Genomic DNA, 15,198 nt, shown 5'->3' with positions numbered 1-15,198 from the left:
GAGACCCAGCGGGTAGATGAGTCCAGACAGGGAAGGAACCTGACAGAGGCAAATGCACACGCAAGCTGGGTGTGAAGTGTGAGTAGGGTCCCCCCGCCAGGCAGGGAAGCCTCTGGAAGGAGACGGGCAGTAATGAGCAGGGGCAGGGAGGTGCACGAGAGCAGAGAGCTAGCTGCAAGGCCCTGAAGAGCCCCCCGGCTGCCTGGTGACGTGGTTCTCCAGACTGTTGTGCTGAGAATCACCAGGGACTTCAGCAAAAATACAGACCCCGGCCATGCCCCCTTTCACCCTCCCTGCGGTTCAGATGCACGACCGAAGGTCAGGGCGGCGTTCGGACCCGAGGGAGGCGAGTGGAGGTGAGGCAGGAAAGGTACTTGTGAAGGGAACTGAGGGGTCAACACGGGTCTGGATTTTAATCTGTAAACCAAGAAAAAAATCCCACAGGTTCTGAACCCCAGGAGCGAGGTGGTGGAGCAGTGTTCTAGAAAGAGCAGTCGAGAAGGGACAGAGGGCGGCTTAGACAGTGAGAATAGCCGGGGGGGGGGGGGGGGGGGGGGCGGGGAAGCGAGCAGTGAGGAAGCCACAGCAGAAGTCCCCGGGGAAGAGGGCGGGGCTGCCCCTGCAGCATCCCACACACCAGCTGCCTGAGGCTTATAAGAAATGTAAGCTTCAGGAGCCAAGAAACCTGAAACTGATGGATGCAAAACTGAGCTGCCATTCCAAAGTAACAGACTCATAACTACAAAACGTCACCACTGATTTCACAAGCACCCTAAGAAGGGCATCAGCAAGTACGGCTGGCAAAACGTCACGCACCAAAAATTTCTCAGTGGCTTCTTGTCCGACAGCACGACAAATATCACCCAAATTTGTGGCACAAACCTTAAAAAGGCAAAAGGCATACTCATTATTCTCCGATTTCTTTCTGTCTTAACAAATTGTGTAAACTGACAAGCGGGAGCCTTGAGAGCAACGAGTCCTCTGGTCGGGCAGCTAACAAGCACTCACTGAGCCCGGTGCCTCCACTGCACCGGAAACAGAAGACTTACGACAGAGCACCGCACGCTAGGACGCTGTGGCTCCTCCTCATCTCGATACATAATGCTTCTGGTTAGCACGAGAGCAAAAGACACCCTTAACGTCCTCTGCATGGTAAATGAGACCCAGCTCCTTGCCTCTGCGTCACGAGGGGAGACCACAGGGAAGATGGGCAGCTGCACAGCAAGGTGGACGGTGAGGCTGCTCGGGGAGGGGGCTGGCAACGGTCTTCAGAAGGAAGAATATGACAACCGAGTGACGAGCGATAAACGGGGAGGGCAGTGCAGGGGGTGCAGTTGGAAGGTACAGCAAACATGCGAGGGTCCTGGAGCCAGTCAGCCCCAGTGATGAAAGGCCTTGCACGCCTGGGCCCCAGCACTGAAGCACAAGCCAGCAATGTCTCTTCCTCTGTGCCCAAGAGGGTTACCCTCACGGAGTCTAACCCTACGTCTCCACAGATGCCCGGACGGCAGGGGAAACTGGCAACAGGGTTCACTGTTTTCCTTACACAGTTCACACTGGCCACGTTTTTCATCCAGACTGTGTCTACTGAGGAAGTCCAGGCACTTTAAAGGAATCAATTTTGAATCTTGTTTAACTTTTTGAATTTTTCAAGTTTTGAAACTGTACGTTCCCACCTTCCGAACTTGAACGAGCTTCCCGTCACCACACAGCTCACAGAATCGAGGGAGCAGCAGGCGTTCAACCGTGCCCTTGCTCAGCACTGATGCCAGCTTGCAGATTACCTACAAATAACAAGAAAACTTGGGTCACTTGGAATACCAAAGCGTAAATGTCCCACGTATCACTAACTGGATTCCGAAAGCTAATATCAAAAATATTGCCAAAATACCCAGGAGGTCAAAACATAGAACACCTTCTTTTGCGTTTTGCCAAGTTGTATCAATAGAAGGCCAATAGTTTTCAAGTTTTACTCAGATATGGTTTGTCTAAATCTGAAGAGTTACCATTGCCAGGTGCCTGCCATGTGCCCGACACGTGAATGAACAATTGATGTGCATTACCTCTTTCATGTTCCTCAAACCCTATGACATGAGTATCATTTATCTTCATTTTTCCAGATAAGGAAACTAACGCTCAGAGAGGTTAAGTCATGTTACCAAAACCAAAGAGTAGTGAGGTGGGACACACAGTAACAGCTGGACAAAGCATAAGAGACGGCTCACAGGCGATCACTGAAGACTAACCAAACACTGGTGGGGACTAAATGGAAGCAGACCCTTGAGAGGGGAAACCACACTGGGTACAACATGCACTGCTTGCTGCTGCCTTTCTGCCTGGGGCGTCCTTCATTCTGTACAGCCACGTGGGGCAGCTGGACTTCCAAGTCAAAGCTACCGTTTTACTGGCTTGAGAAGTCAGAGGACAGAGACGGGGGTGGCCAGGGAGGCTGGAAAGTGAGGGTAGAAATCCTGGGAGGGAGGGAAGGATAGAGGAAGGAAGCTAAAGAAGGGAGAGCCCCCGCCTCTGATTACATCCTACTCTTATCCTTGGCTGATCTCAGCACCACGTGGGCACAGGGGACATGGTGAGTTTCACAGAGCAAAGCAATAGCTTGAAGGCAGAAGGATCTGTGTGGTTTCAGCTGCTGAGAACTGCAAAGGAAACAGAATCTGAACTGTTTGCCAGAACAATGTTAACACTCTTCAGAGGAAAAACACAGAATTCAGAGTTTCTGCAATGTTTCATTGAGAAGATACATTAGTCACAGACGTGAGAACAAATGGGCAAATATGACTTACATTCCAGAAAAATCTCAATCACTAGAAACAAATCCACAGAAGATCCAGATGTTAGAATTAGTGGATTTTAAAGAGCTATTATAAATATGTTCAAGAACTAAAAGGCAAATAGACTCATAACAAATGAACAGATAGGAAATCTCACCAAAGAAATGGAAAGTATAAGAAAGAATCAAGACTTCTGGTAATAACACTGTAGCTTGGTCAGACTTACGCTCTTACAGGTGACAATTACAGAATCTTGAAAAAACATAAAAAACAATCATTTAAGAGTACTGGAGAGCAACCAAAAGGCAGAAACTGGAGCAGAGGCTGTCCTTAAAAGATGAACTGCAACAGGAGAAATTTGCAAATAAGGTCCAAAGTCTGTGTCTATATTTTGCTGAGATCTTTGGCTGCTGCTAAACTACACATATATGGGGAGACCCCAGGGACCCGGCAGAAAAGCAGCAGCCAGAAACCAGACAAACTGAGCAGAGGCGTCAGCTGCTGCTCTCCACAAAGGAGACAGCTGGGAGCTGGAGATCAGACAAGACTACTGCCTGCTATGTAAAAAATCACTTTAGAGAAATAAAACAGAATCCAGATCTCTGTAGTGTATCATTTTTAAAGTCCAGTATTCAATTAAAAATAACTATGTATTAAGAGGAAAAAGTGGCCCATAATAAAGAAAAAATCAATCAACAGAAATCAACACCAAGATGATCCAAATGTTGCAACCACCAGACAATCACTTTCAAGGAGCTTTTATAAATATATTCAAGGATGAGAAGAAAATACAAGCATAAAGAACATATAGGGAATCTCTACATCATAGAGATATATAAACTATAAAAAAAAGGTCAAAATGGGGACTCCCCTGGTGGTCTAGTGGCTAAGAATCCACCTTCCGATCCAGGGGATGCAGGTTCGATCCCTGGTCAGGGAACTACGGTCCCACGTGCCGTGGGGCAACTAAGCCCACACGCCGCAACTGCTGAACCCATGCGCTCTGGAACCCGTGCGCCACAACTAGAGAATCTGCACACCACAACGAAAGATCCCACCTGCCACAATGAAAGATCCTGTGTGCTGCAACTAAGACCCAATGTAGCCATAAATAAATAAATAAATAAATAAATATTTTTTAAAGGTCAAAATGGAAACTCTAGAGCTGAAAACGACAATAACTGAAATAAAAAATTTAATGGAAAGGGCTAATAGATTGGAGATGACAGAAAGAGTCACCAAACTTAAAAACAGATCAATGAAGATCACCAAATCTGAACATCAGAGACAAAAATTACTTAAATAAACAAAACAAACAAACAAAAACAGAACCTCAAAGACCTATTGTTGGGACAATATCAAGGGTCCCAACTTTATAAGGCCCGGACTGAAAGGAGAAAGAGAGAAAAAGCACCTAAAGGAACAATAGCCAAACACTGCCCAAATAGGATATTTTCTCCACAGGAGTACGATGTGAATGACAGCTGACTTCCCCAGGAGACAACAGGGTGATATCTTTAAAGTGCTGCAAGGAAAAATGAAAACAAACCTCAATTCTATATCCAGTAAAACGATCATTCAAAAATGAAGGCAGAATAAAGACATTTTCCGATTAAAACTGGGAGATTTCATCAGCAGCCAACCAAATTCAAAAAAAGTATTAAAGGAAGTTCTTCAGGCTGCAGGGAAATGATACCAGATGGAAACTCAGACCTAGGAAAGGAAGCAAGAGCACCAAAAATGGTAAAAATGCAGGTATAAAGGGCTATGCATTTTTTCCCTTTTCTTACTTTCTCCCAAAGATACAATTGTTCAAATCTAAAATCATAATACCACATTACCAGGATCATCATGTGATGTACATGTCATAATGTATATGACAACCACAGCACAGAGGAGGAGAGGGTGAAGGGAGCTACGATGTTGCAGGGTCCCACATTTTTGAAAATCCTCAATGGAGAAATTAAAGTGCAGTATACAAAAATATCCAATTAGCCCGAGAAAAGGCAGGAAATAACAGAAGAACAAATGACACAAATGGAAAACAAATAACAAAACGGCAGAATTAAATTCAAATATATCAATAATTACATTAAACATAAATGGAATAAACACTCCAATTAAAAGGCAGAAACTATCAGATTGGCTATAAAAGGAAGACCAAACTCTATGCTGATGAAAGCAGGAGGATTTTAAATGTAAAGACATACAAGGTTTTGAGTAAAGAGACGTAAACAAATATACTATGATGGGCAGTAAACATAAGAATGCTGGAATGGTTACAGTAATATCACAGTGGACTACAAGATACAGATTACTACCAGTGATAAAGAAAGTCACTTCTTAGTAAAAGAGTCAATACATCACAAATATATAAACATTAAATGTGTAGCTTTAAACCCTTAAAGTAGACAAGAAGATAGGCTGAAAAATACTAAGCTTCCTCCTTAAGAAACTGGAAAACTACAAGCAAATTGAACTCAAGTAAGTAGAAGGAAGGAAATAATAAACAGTAGAAATTACCAGTATCATAAATGAAAGGGATAAAACTACAGATCTTCCAGGCATTAAGAGGTAAGGGAGGGGCTTCCCTGGTGGCGCAGTGGTTGAGAGTCCGCCTGCCGATGCAGGGGACGCGGGTTCGTGCCCCGGTCCGGGAGGATCCCACGTGCCGTGGAGCGGCTGGGCCCGTGGGCCGTGGTCGCTGGGCCTGCGCGTCCGGAGCCCGTGCTCCGCGGCGGGAGAGGCCGCAACAGTGAGAGGCCCGCGTACCGCAAACAAAACAAAACAAAACAAAACAAAAAAAGAGGTAAGGGAATATTGTAAGCAACTTTATCCCCAAAACTTGATAAATTAACAACTTAGATGAAATTAATAAATTCCCTAAAATATACAGCTTACCTAATAACACAGATGAAATAACAAGCCTGAATAGCCCATATCTGTGTTGAATCTGTTATCAAAAACCATCTCACAAAGAAAACCCTAGAACCAGAGGTTTTACTGGTGAATTCTAACAAATACTTAAGGGCAAAATAACACCAATCTTAAAAAAAATCTTTCAGAAAACAGAAGAGCAGGGAATACTTCCCAACTCATTTTCTGAAGCCAGAATAACCCCGATTCTAAAAGCTGACAAAAACATAACAGGAAAAGAAAATTGCTTACAATAGTCCACTTGAATATAGATGTGAAAATCTCAACAAAATGTCAGCAAATAATGGAGAAGGGGGGCTTCCCTGGTGGCGCAGTGGTTGAGAGTCCGCCTGCCGATGCAGGGGACGCGGGTTCGTGCCCCGGTCCGGGAAGATCCCACATGCCGCAGAGCGGCTGGGCCCGTGGGCCATGGCCGCTGAGGCTGCGCGTCCGGAGCCTGTGCTCCGCAACGGGAGAGGCCACAACAGTGAGAGGCCCGCGTACCGCAAAAAAAAAAAAAAAAAAAAAATGATGGAGAAGGGAACGCTCTTCACAGTAGAGCGACAGCTGGAATCATCAGTGGATGCTAACACTAGTGGGTGAACGTTTGATGGACAGCAAACTTGTGTAGCTGCAAAGTAACTCCCCTTATTATGTCCAGAGGGGAAAAGCGGTGCAGAGAAACTTGGCAGACACCCCCTCTGTCTAAGTCACCAGAGTTAACATCATCAATCTCAGGACGAACTGAAGTCCTGGGCCTCCTACCGTGACGCATAAGGATACAACATTCCTTCCAGGGCATCCCGCCAGAAATGCAGAGCCTGCATCTAGTCATGAGGAAACACAGGACAAACCTAAATTGGGAGACGTTCCACCAAAGCACTGGCCTGTCCTCTTCCAACATGTTAACAAAATTCAGAGAAAGACTCAAGATCTGCCCCAGGTTCAAGGAGACAGAGGAGATGCGACAATTCAGTCCAATGTGTGATCCTGGACAAACGACAATATTTGAACATGAACCATGGATGGGATATTAGTATTGTATCAGGGTTAAAATTCCTGATTTTGATCAGTGTACTATGGTTGTTTAGGAGAGAATTTCCTTGTTTTTAGAAAGGAAATATGCCCTGAAGTATTTAGGAGTAAAGGGGCACAGTGTCTCCAATTTACTCTCAAATGGCTCAGAAAAATATACACACATACGTGTATGTATATATCTGTGTGTGTGTGCAGATGTGTAAAGAGAGAGGATGTGATTAAACAAACAGACCTAAGTATAAACCACTGGAGAAGTGAGATAAAGTATGTACAGGAGTTCACTCCTGCAACTTTTCCACAAGTTTGAAATTAAGACAGAATGAAAAATTACCCCCCAAAATGTTTAAAGAACTCTCCCATCCCCCCTCCAAAAAAAAGAAAAAGGAAAGAAGGAAGGACTTCCCATCCCTCATGTCTGCTCTGCCCACTGCACAGCACTGCCTTTTTTTTTTTTTTTTTTTTTAAACAGCAGAGCAAGCTCCTGGTTAGCAGTTCACCCACTATTCTACTTGGAATCTGCACATAGCAGACAAGAGGGAAAAGAGAACCAACTGGGGTGGGGGAAGAGGAAGCTATCCCCACAACACAAATGAGGGAAAGGCTGTGTCTTCCGAGTTTAGAAGACACGTATTTCTGATCTGATGCTCGGCAGAACTGCATAGAGTGACAGCCACATAAACGGGCCACGAGGCTTCATATCCAGGGTGACGGACAACTAAGCAGGGCCCGGCATCTCTATCCACCCTCTCCATCTGCCACGCCCACACGACCTTATTACTACCCGTGTGCAACAGATCCAGAATCGTTAAAAAGTCAGCACTCCGAGCGACAAGAAATGACATTCCCGTGGCCCTGGGAACCACTTGTATGCAATGACGATCTTCACTCGGTTGCTGGGGGCCAACTATTCTTTGTGGCACACAACCACAACATTCTTTTTAAATAAATGCACAAATAAAAATGAGCTCAAAACCAGGAAGACAACAAAACATGAGGAAGCCTTAATGTGAAAACGTGTTGTGAGAGAAAAATAGGCTTCTGACAATTAGTTATAATCTCAGAATGCTAATGGCCTTCCTGTGAGCGAGAGGAATTATAATTGGTCTCCGGTGGCCTGTTTATGCTGTCTAGATATAATTACAGGATACAGCGCTTCCACGTTTTACCAACTGATTCATTCAACAACTAACATTTATTTAGTACTGACTCTGGGCCTGGCACTGTGCTGGGTGCCGAGGGCAGAAAGACACCTGTTGTTTAAGAAGCGCACTATTTTGAAGGAGAAATAAACAAACAAATGAAGTTCGCAGTTCGATTGCTAAATGACAGAAGACATATGAACCAAGCCTCCGGGATGGGTGAAGGAGGGAGTCGCTAATGTCACCTGGCATATTAGACAGACTTCACAGAACAAACCGCATTTATCTGAGAAACCAGGACATAAGACACCAACACCTAATACATATAACCTGCACTGCACAAGTCAATCTTAAAACGCCCAGGACGTGTCCAGCTGGCCAGCTCCGATTCTCTCAATCACGTATACGCTAGGGTTGCTGGCATCAGAATCGACTGATTGTAACTTCCAAAGGGAATACAAAGGCTAACGAATAGATGCACATTTTGTCAACAGAGGCACGCCGTTTCCTCGGAGCAAGAAGCAATTCCTTCAAAACGGCACTGTTCCGAGAGTGTGTGCTTATGGACATATGGACGTAGCAACATTCACACCATATGGCCGCAAAGAAAGCCCGAAATACAAGGGCATCGGAGCAGTGCAATTTGCTTCTTTTCTCACCTGTCACCTCCTCACACATGCATGTTGGTAGCCACAGTGTTTGGGGTGTCACTCAGACCAGCTAAACGAGAGAGCGCTATCCTCCTGGGGGAGCTCTGCCAATCCCACACGTGGTCTCCGTCCCTTGAAGAGTGAAATCCACTCCCTGTCGTACTGTCATTTCCTAGCTGAAAAGAGAACAGCACCCTCTGTACTCCAGGACTCTGGGGGTCCAAGGAGTGCGACCCCCTCCAAGACTCCTTGACCTCCAGGAAATAAGGGAAGACAGAACAGCTTCTGGGTCTGACCCAAGCACACACGGGCCAGGCAAGGAGCCCCAAATCCTGCTTCCCTTGGGGCCCTAAGGGAGGAGAAGTGGCAATCTTCCAGAAGTGCCCTGAAACGCAGATGTGCCTCTACCTGGGGAGGGTTCAAGACCATTTCCGTTCTTTGCAGCCACGTTTAAAAGCTTGCACATTTCAAGTAATGAAATCGGCAACCCACTTTGAATAAAAAGTGCAGTTTATGTGAACTAATTTGTTCTGCAAGTGAAATGTGAAGAGAGCTTTTTGAAGACTTGTTATATTTTCCAAATATCTTCACCAAAAGAAAAGAAGAATATTGCTGACAAGAATGGAGTGGTTGGAAACAAAACAAAATAAAAATCATGCAAAAACGCCTTTAAAATTATTTGTCATGGTATTTGGCAGTCTTTAGGGGTAAGATATTTGGTTGTCAGTTGTAGCTTTGGAAACTAGCCTAACCAACTTTCAAATGAAAAAGAAGATCTAGTTGGCAAAGTTTACCGCTCGGCTGCCAAGCATCCCAACTAAATGACATTATCCAGGTTCATCCTGCAAAATGAATTTAATTTCTTACAGGGAAACTTGAAATTTATCAAAGAACCCTGGAGAATTTGAATTTTAATAATCAATTATTCTTCAGCCTGATTCATCTTATAAACATATGGAATATGCAAAAAATTAAATTAGTTAAAAAAGCCAGACCTTTAACTCATACGTGAGGACAACTTTTACATAAATGAAGAATAATGACCCAATGGTCTGATGCTGTATTACAAATTTTTAGCTCCATGGTGTATGTTTCCACTTTGAAAAAGAATTCCTTTTTCGAACATCATTCCTTCTCAACCAAGAAAACAACCATATCTTATTGTACTCACAATTAAGGCTTAAGATTTTGTAAATCCTTATGTATTTTCCTAAAATGCTGGAACATTCCTGGAGCTGTTTAGTTCTGTGATGCCAACACAAAGGGCCGGCCGGTGCAGCAACCCCTGCCCCGGTCCCTGGGGAGGGAGCGGCAGCTACGGAACACAAGGTAGCCTTGGATGACCTTCCCCTGACCCACGAAGGAGAAGCCCGAGGACAAGCTGGGTCTTAGTCTAAGGGCGGCACGTAAAGGCCAGCACTGGCTCGTCAACAGCTAGTTTGTGAACAAGGGCTCCAGAAGCAAGTAGGAAGTCCTTGCTTGCATAATCACTTCATAATGGGCACAGAATCCTACAAACCCAAGGATACCACAAAATTAACTACTAAAAGTAGAAGACATTCAGTACTTACACTCTTTCTTTCATCGTATACCTTTAACTGACAAGAGCACAGAGACTTGAACACAGCATCTCCCAAACTGCTGTAAACATGATGGCCACACTCTTCAGATAGACTCTCTCTTATTTGCTGACATACCTAGTTTAGTCTCATCTTAATTTATAAAACAGACACACATGTCCACTCGATTTTTTTTTTTTAATTGTCCAAGTACCACCTAAAAGCAGCTCCCATACCGCACTTGGTTCCTTACTTTGGGAAACAGGGTCCATGACCCAAGCTGGCTCAAGGTTTACCTAATAAACCTCAGCATCTTGCCCAGCAGGAGTCCATGCCAGCTGCCTCACCTCTGCCCGAATCACTCTGATTTCCCAAGCTTTGCCTTCCGGAAACAATTGGATATAAGGATAATCACTTCCACGACAAGCTTGGATCTGAACTCAGAACTTTCTCTGATGGAGGCCACACCACCCGCTGCCTTGTTTATGGGAACAGTGCTGATCGGCACTGAACGCACGTGACGCTTCGAGTCCCGCAAACGTCAAGTTATGGGACAGTCCGCCGAGGCTCGGGGCTGTCACTCCCCAAGGGACTTACACTCACGGCTTCTGCTTTGTACTCAGCCTCACCGTCAGGGGCAGAGAGCGCCAGCAGGATTGGACACACTTTGTTTTCAATATCGTGCTGGAAAATTAGATCTTGTTCCAGAAGAATCAACAGCACCTCCTGACTTGATTTTCTAACCTGGAAGACGCAAAAGGTGAAACACAGAATGAGCCAAAGTGCTTTCAGGATCAAAGACCAAACTCCCTACGGTGAGTGCCAGGCCGGCCCCTGCCTCCTTCCCCCGCCCCCGCCCGCCCCACCACACGGATCTTCTGGCCCTTCGGTCACTTCCTCCCCCAGGCCTTAGATGAGGCCACCAACGGCACCGACTGTTCCTCTGCGCTCAAGCCACACATCCCGTTTCCCACTCGGGTCGGGTTCCCCATCTACACTCTGACGGCGTAACCAGGCTTGCACTTTGCCTTCACAACGCCTACCCCAGATTTCTACACACACACACACACACACACACACACACACACACACATTTTTCCTGTATGATGATACATTGCTGTCTGTCTTCCCACCGCAGAGAGTGAACTTGGAGAGTGGGTACCATGCATGCAGGGGGTGGGAAAACACGGCGCTGTCCTCCCGACACTCTGTAGAGCCCTGGCGGGGAGGACCTGCTCTGCGAAGCGGGACACGCGCACAGAGGCTCCCGGGGCCAGAGACGGAAGGCTGGGGAGCTGCCTGCCCCTCACCGTCTGCACCCGGTGAGCGACCACCAGAGCTCCAGGGCTCCTAAGAGGCTAGAGAGAGGACGTTTTGGGGAAGTGAAAGCACAGGAAATTCCAATCTGTGGAGGAAGTAATGAGACTGGCAGCTCATCGCAGTGATGGGAAGGCAGGGGAATGGCAACGGGGCCCAGAAACGTGCAGGCAGAGCCGCAGGTGATAGGACAGGACCTGGTCATAAAGAGGCGAGCCTGGGAGGCTGGAACCCCGGAGGCCTGGCAGCAGAAGTTTCTGAAGAGGTGGTGTTGTTCTAAGCCACCCAGTTGGTGGTACTTTGTTCTGGCAGCCCCAGGAGACTAACACCGCAAGCAGGAAAAGGGGAGAGGACAGCGTGCTCACGAGCAGAAAGATGAACTCTGGGGACAAGTCCCGGGTGACCGCATGGAGGCGGCGGGTGGATGGCGGAGTGCGAGCCTGAGGGGCCAGCGAGGTTGGAGCGGGAAAGGCTTCCAGGTCCCACTAAGACTTCTGGCGGCTACTCCGGCACCGTGGGAGCCCCAGGGTGGAAAAGCAGAGGAGTGACAAGATCGTCTTGGCCTCAGTGAGGGTGACAGTTTAGAAACCTCGAAGGCTTCTAAATGCTGAGAGCAGGCAAGGGGCTCCTGCGCAGCGACGCTTCCGGCTGTGACCAGGCATGGGCTTGGGGGCAGGGGACAGAGTGGGGGGGGGGGGGTCCCTGCATGCATGTGGTCACAGAAAATCAAAGATGACTCGGGATCTTTGCCTCCAGGCACCAGTAAATAAAACAGAGAAAATAAGGCTGAAGGTAGAGAGAACAGGTTTGGGTGCTGGAGAAGTTGAACTCTGCGGATCTGATGCAGCAGACCTCTAGGGAGAGCCAGCCACTGGGCTTTGGGGGAGGAGGTCAGCGACACACCAACTCTGGAGGCCTGGCTGAGACGCGGCATCCTGGCGTTCGCACGCACGGGGACCTCCCCAGGCCCAGGGGAGCAGATGAGACCCGGCACCATGAGAGAAAAAGACCAGACAACAGCCTGAAGGGCGGGCAAGGACCAGGGCTGGCGATGGAGACTGGGGAAGACGCAGGCAGGGAGGGAAAGGCGGGGGGACACTTCCGAGCCCAACAGGTGACACTGCAGTGGCGCGAATGCCGTGCCTGACCTGTGCTGCGCGATGATGACCAGTGGGGCCTCCTGGGCAGGGGATCAGCCTCTTCGAACCTCAATCTCTTCACCTGTAGAAGTGGGCAATGATAGTGCCTATCTCACAGGTGGCTGTGGGGACGAAACGACCTCATATACATAAAGGAGAGTGTCTGGGGCATATCGGGATGGAGCGACCTTAACTGCTGAATGGGCGTCCAAGAAAGGTTTCTTCAAAACCGCAAAAGCAGTTAACAGTGGCAAGTGGGGCAAAAGGATCAAACAAAGGAAAAAGGAAGTCACTGGACAAATAAATGGTGAAAAAAATAGAAATGCAACACCATAAAATAGTTCAAATGAGTGACCAGGAGCTCTCTGGATCAACGGGGATAGATCTTAAAAACGGGGGGAATAAAAGTAGGTGGCAGAAAGGAAAATACAGCCTGATGTCACTTATGTAAGGTTTTAAAAGCACCCGAAACAAGACACTCTCTTATTCAGGGCCACTTACACAGGCGGTGTGACTATAAAACCCGGCATGGAAGGGACACACCAAGCCAGGGTGGCAGGTTCCCACAGAAAAGGGAGAAGGGAGAATGGGATGGAGGAGGGACCCAGTGCAGTTTTCACCATACCTGCAACCTATAAATAAAAATAAAAAGGTTTGAAGCAAAACTGCAAAATGTTGACATTTCTCAAATATAGGCGGTTAGGGATATGGGTGTTTATGATATAACCCTCCCATGTGATTAAAATAGTCTATGAAATTCTAAAAATTAAGACTATTTTTGAAAAAAACCAAAACATCAGATTCCACAATGAGATTAGTTGAGTCCATGGCAAGATACCTCTCACTGGCTTCGGGACCACCAGCTGCAGTACAACGAGCTGACCCCTGAATGGGAGCCCACAGAGGGTCAAGGCCACAGTGCAGACACTTGGAAAACGAGTGATGGTGTGCTCAGGGTCAAGGCCAGGGGACACAAAGATGAGGGAGACTTAGGCATGATTATAACTGAAAGAGAAAAGCGAGAGACTGGAAAATAAGCAAGCTATGAACAAGAGATGGGACCAAAGAGGGGAAGGAAGACATCAGACTGGAGAAGGAGGTTGGATGGCCGTTCCCCTGAGACAGAAGGCAAGGAGCCCAGGACAGCTATGTTACCAAAGGGAGAGTTTACAGCCAGTGCAGTTCCAAATACCTACCAGCCACCAGACCCTTTGCTAGGTCACAGAGATAAATAAAGAAGACCCAGGTCCTAGTGTCAGGGGCTCAGAGTCTAGAATGGGAGAGAAACTATTGGTTACAATGTCCAGTAGACCTGGGCAATCCCAAAACATCCACCAGATGAGCCTCATGAGCCCGGGCTCCCAACACACACAGCCACACTTCTCTGCACCTCGGCTTCCTCACCTCTGAAACAAGGATGAACTCACCAGCATGCCCATTCTTCCCGAGATGGTTAGGAAGAGGAAACAAGAGCGTGGTACGTCACACAGCGAGAGCTCAAGAAATCGCAGCTGTTAGCAATCGAGGCAGTCGTGGTGACAACACTGCTGTCGTGCCCAATTTTGTGAATTTTACACCTCAGAGGAGTCACCGCATGTTCAATGGTCATGAAAAGTACCTGACGATGAACAGAGAAAGACAGCCTGTCCCGAAATGCAGGTGCTGGATGGGGCCTGGCACACCCACTGCCTCAAGCAGCGAAATCTTCGTCTGGGCCCAATTACGAATCGTAACTCATCGGGGACCTTCAGGCACTGCGAGCCGCCCACACGGTCGGCATCTGTCAGAGGGAGGTGGGGACCGATGGGAGGAGAGAGGCATTGGGAAGGAGTAGGGAGACCGGCAGGAACGGAAGGAAGGAAGGGGCGGACGCCTGTGGTGTCCACGGTGGGATGGGGACGGGAGGCCCATGGAGGAGGCTGGGCTGTGCCTGAGGGCGCTAAAGAGTCTGAAGACTGTTCACTAAGATGCGACTTCATCATATTCCTGTGTTTAAAGACGACAGGAAGGGCAGAGGGGGTGTCTTAAGAGGTTATGTGTTTGTTACGGAAACAAAGGAGACTTGGGCCTAACCAGCTGTAGGAGGTGAGAGAAGGAAGGATCTGGGTGGTTCCCAGGTTGTGGCTCTGGGGAACTGAAGAAAGTGGATGGCGGGTCCATTCATTGAGAGAGGGGATGAAGACTGAAGGCCTCTGTTTTCTCTGGGAAGTAAAATGCAAGGTCACCGGCTAGGCGCAAGGCAGCGTGAGGTGAAGAGGCTTGATGAGAGCTGCCAAGGATAATGTGAAAAGCAGCTGATGAGGGACAAGTAACAGGACTGCCAGGCAGCACCGCAAGCCCAGCGGCGACTGGAACCCATAAATTTGCAATGGCCCCAGTCAGTGCACGATGTGACTCCCCTACCAAGATGGGAACCCAGGATGGAGGGGGCCAGTGGGCTGCGGGCGGCAGGGCCGGGAGGGCGGAAGCGCGGTCCAAGGGAAAGAAATGGAGCGTGATGGTGGAGACGGCCTAAAGGGCAGGATGAGAGAGGGAGCAGCTGAGGAAGAACAGGAAGTAACAGCAGGGCACAGAGCGGGTCGGGGAGCCAGAGGTCTCCAGGGCAGGTGGGCTCAGGGCGGTGGGAAGTCAATGGTGAGAGAGTGGACGAC

General features: G+C 47.8%; 1 protein-coding gene across 1 annotated transcript in view; it reads right to left on the bottom strand.

The window, feature by feature from the left end:
* LOC101282188 (uncharacterized) overlaps positions 1 to 15,198 on the bottom strand; it is a 66,132-nt gene that overhangs the window by 18,542 nt on the left and 32,392 nt on the right. Inside the window, 3 exon segments of the mRNA XM_049699179.1 lie at positions 817 to 882; positions 1,677 to 1,784; positions 10,689 to 10,835. Of these exon segments, the coding sequence (XP_049555136.1) occupies positions 817 to 882; positions 1,677 to 1,784; positions 10,689 to 10,835 (321 nt within the window).

The sequence above is a fragment of the Orcinus orca genome, chromosome 16, assembly GCF_937001465.1.
Source record: "Orcinus orca chromosome 16, mOrcOrc1.1, whole genome shotgun sequence".
Classification (NCBI taxonomy): Eukaryota; Metazoa; Chordata; class Mammalia; order Artiodactyla; family Delphinidae; genus Orcinus; species Orcinus orca.
The sequence above is the reverse complement of the archived record's forward strand: the minus strand, read 5'-3'. Positions and strand labels throughout refer to the sequence as shown.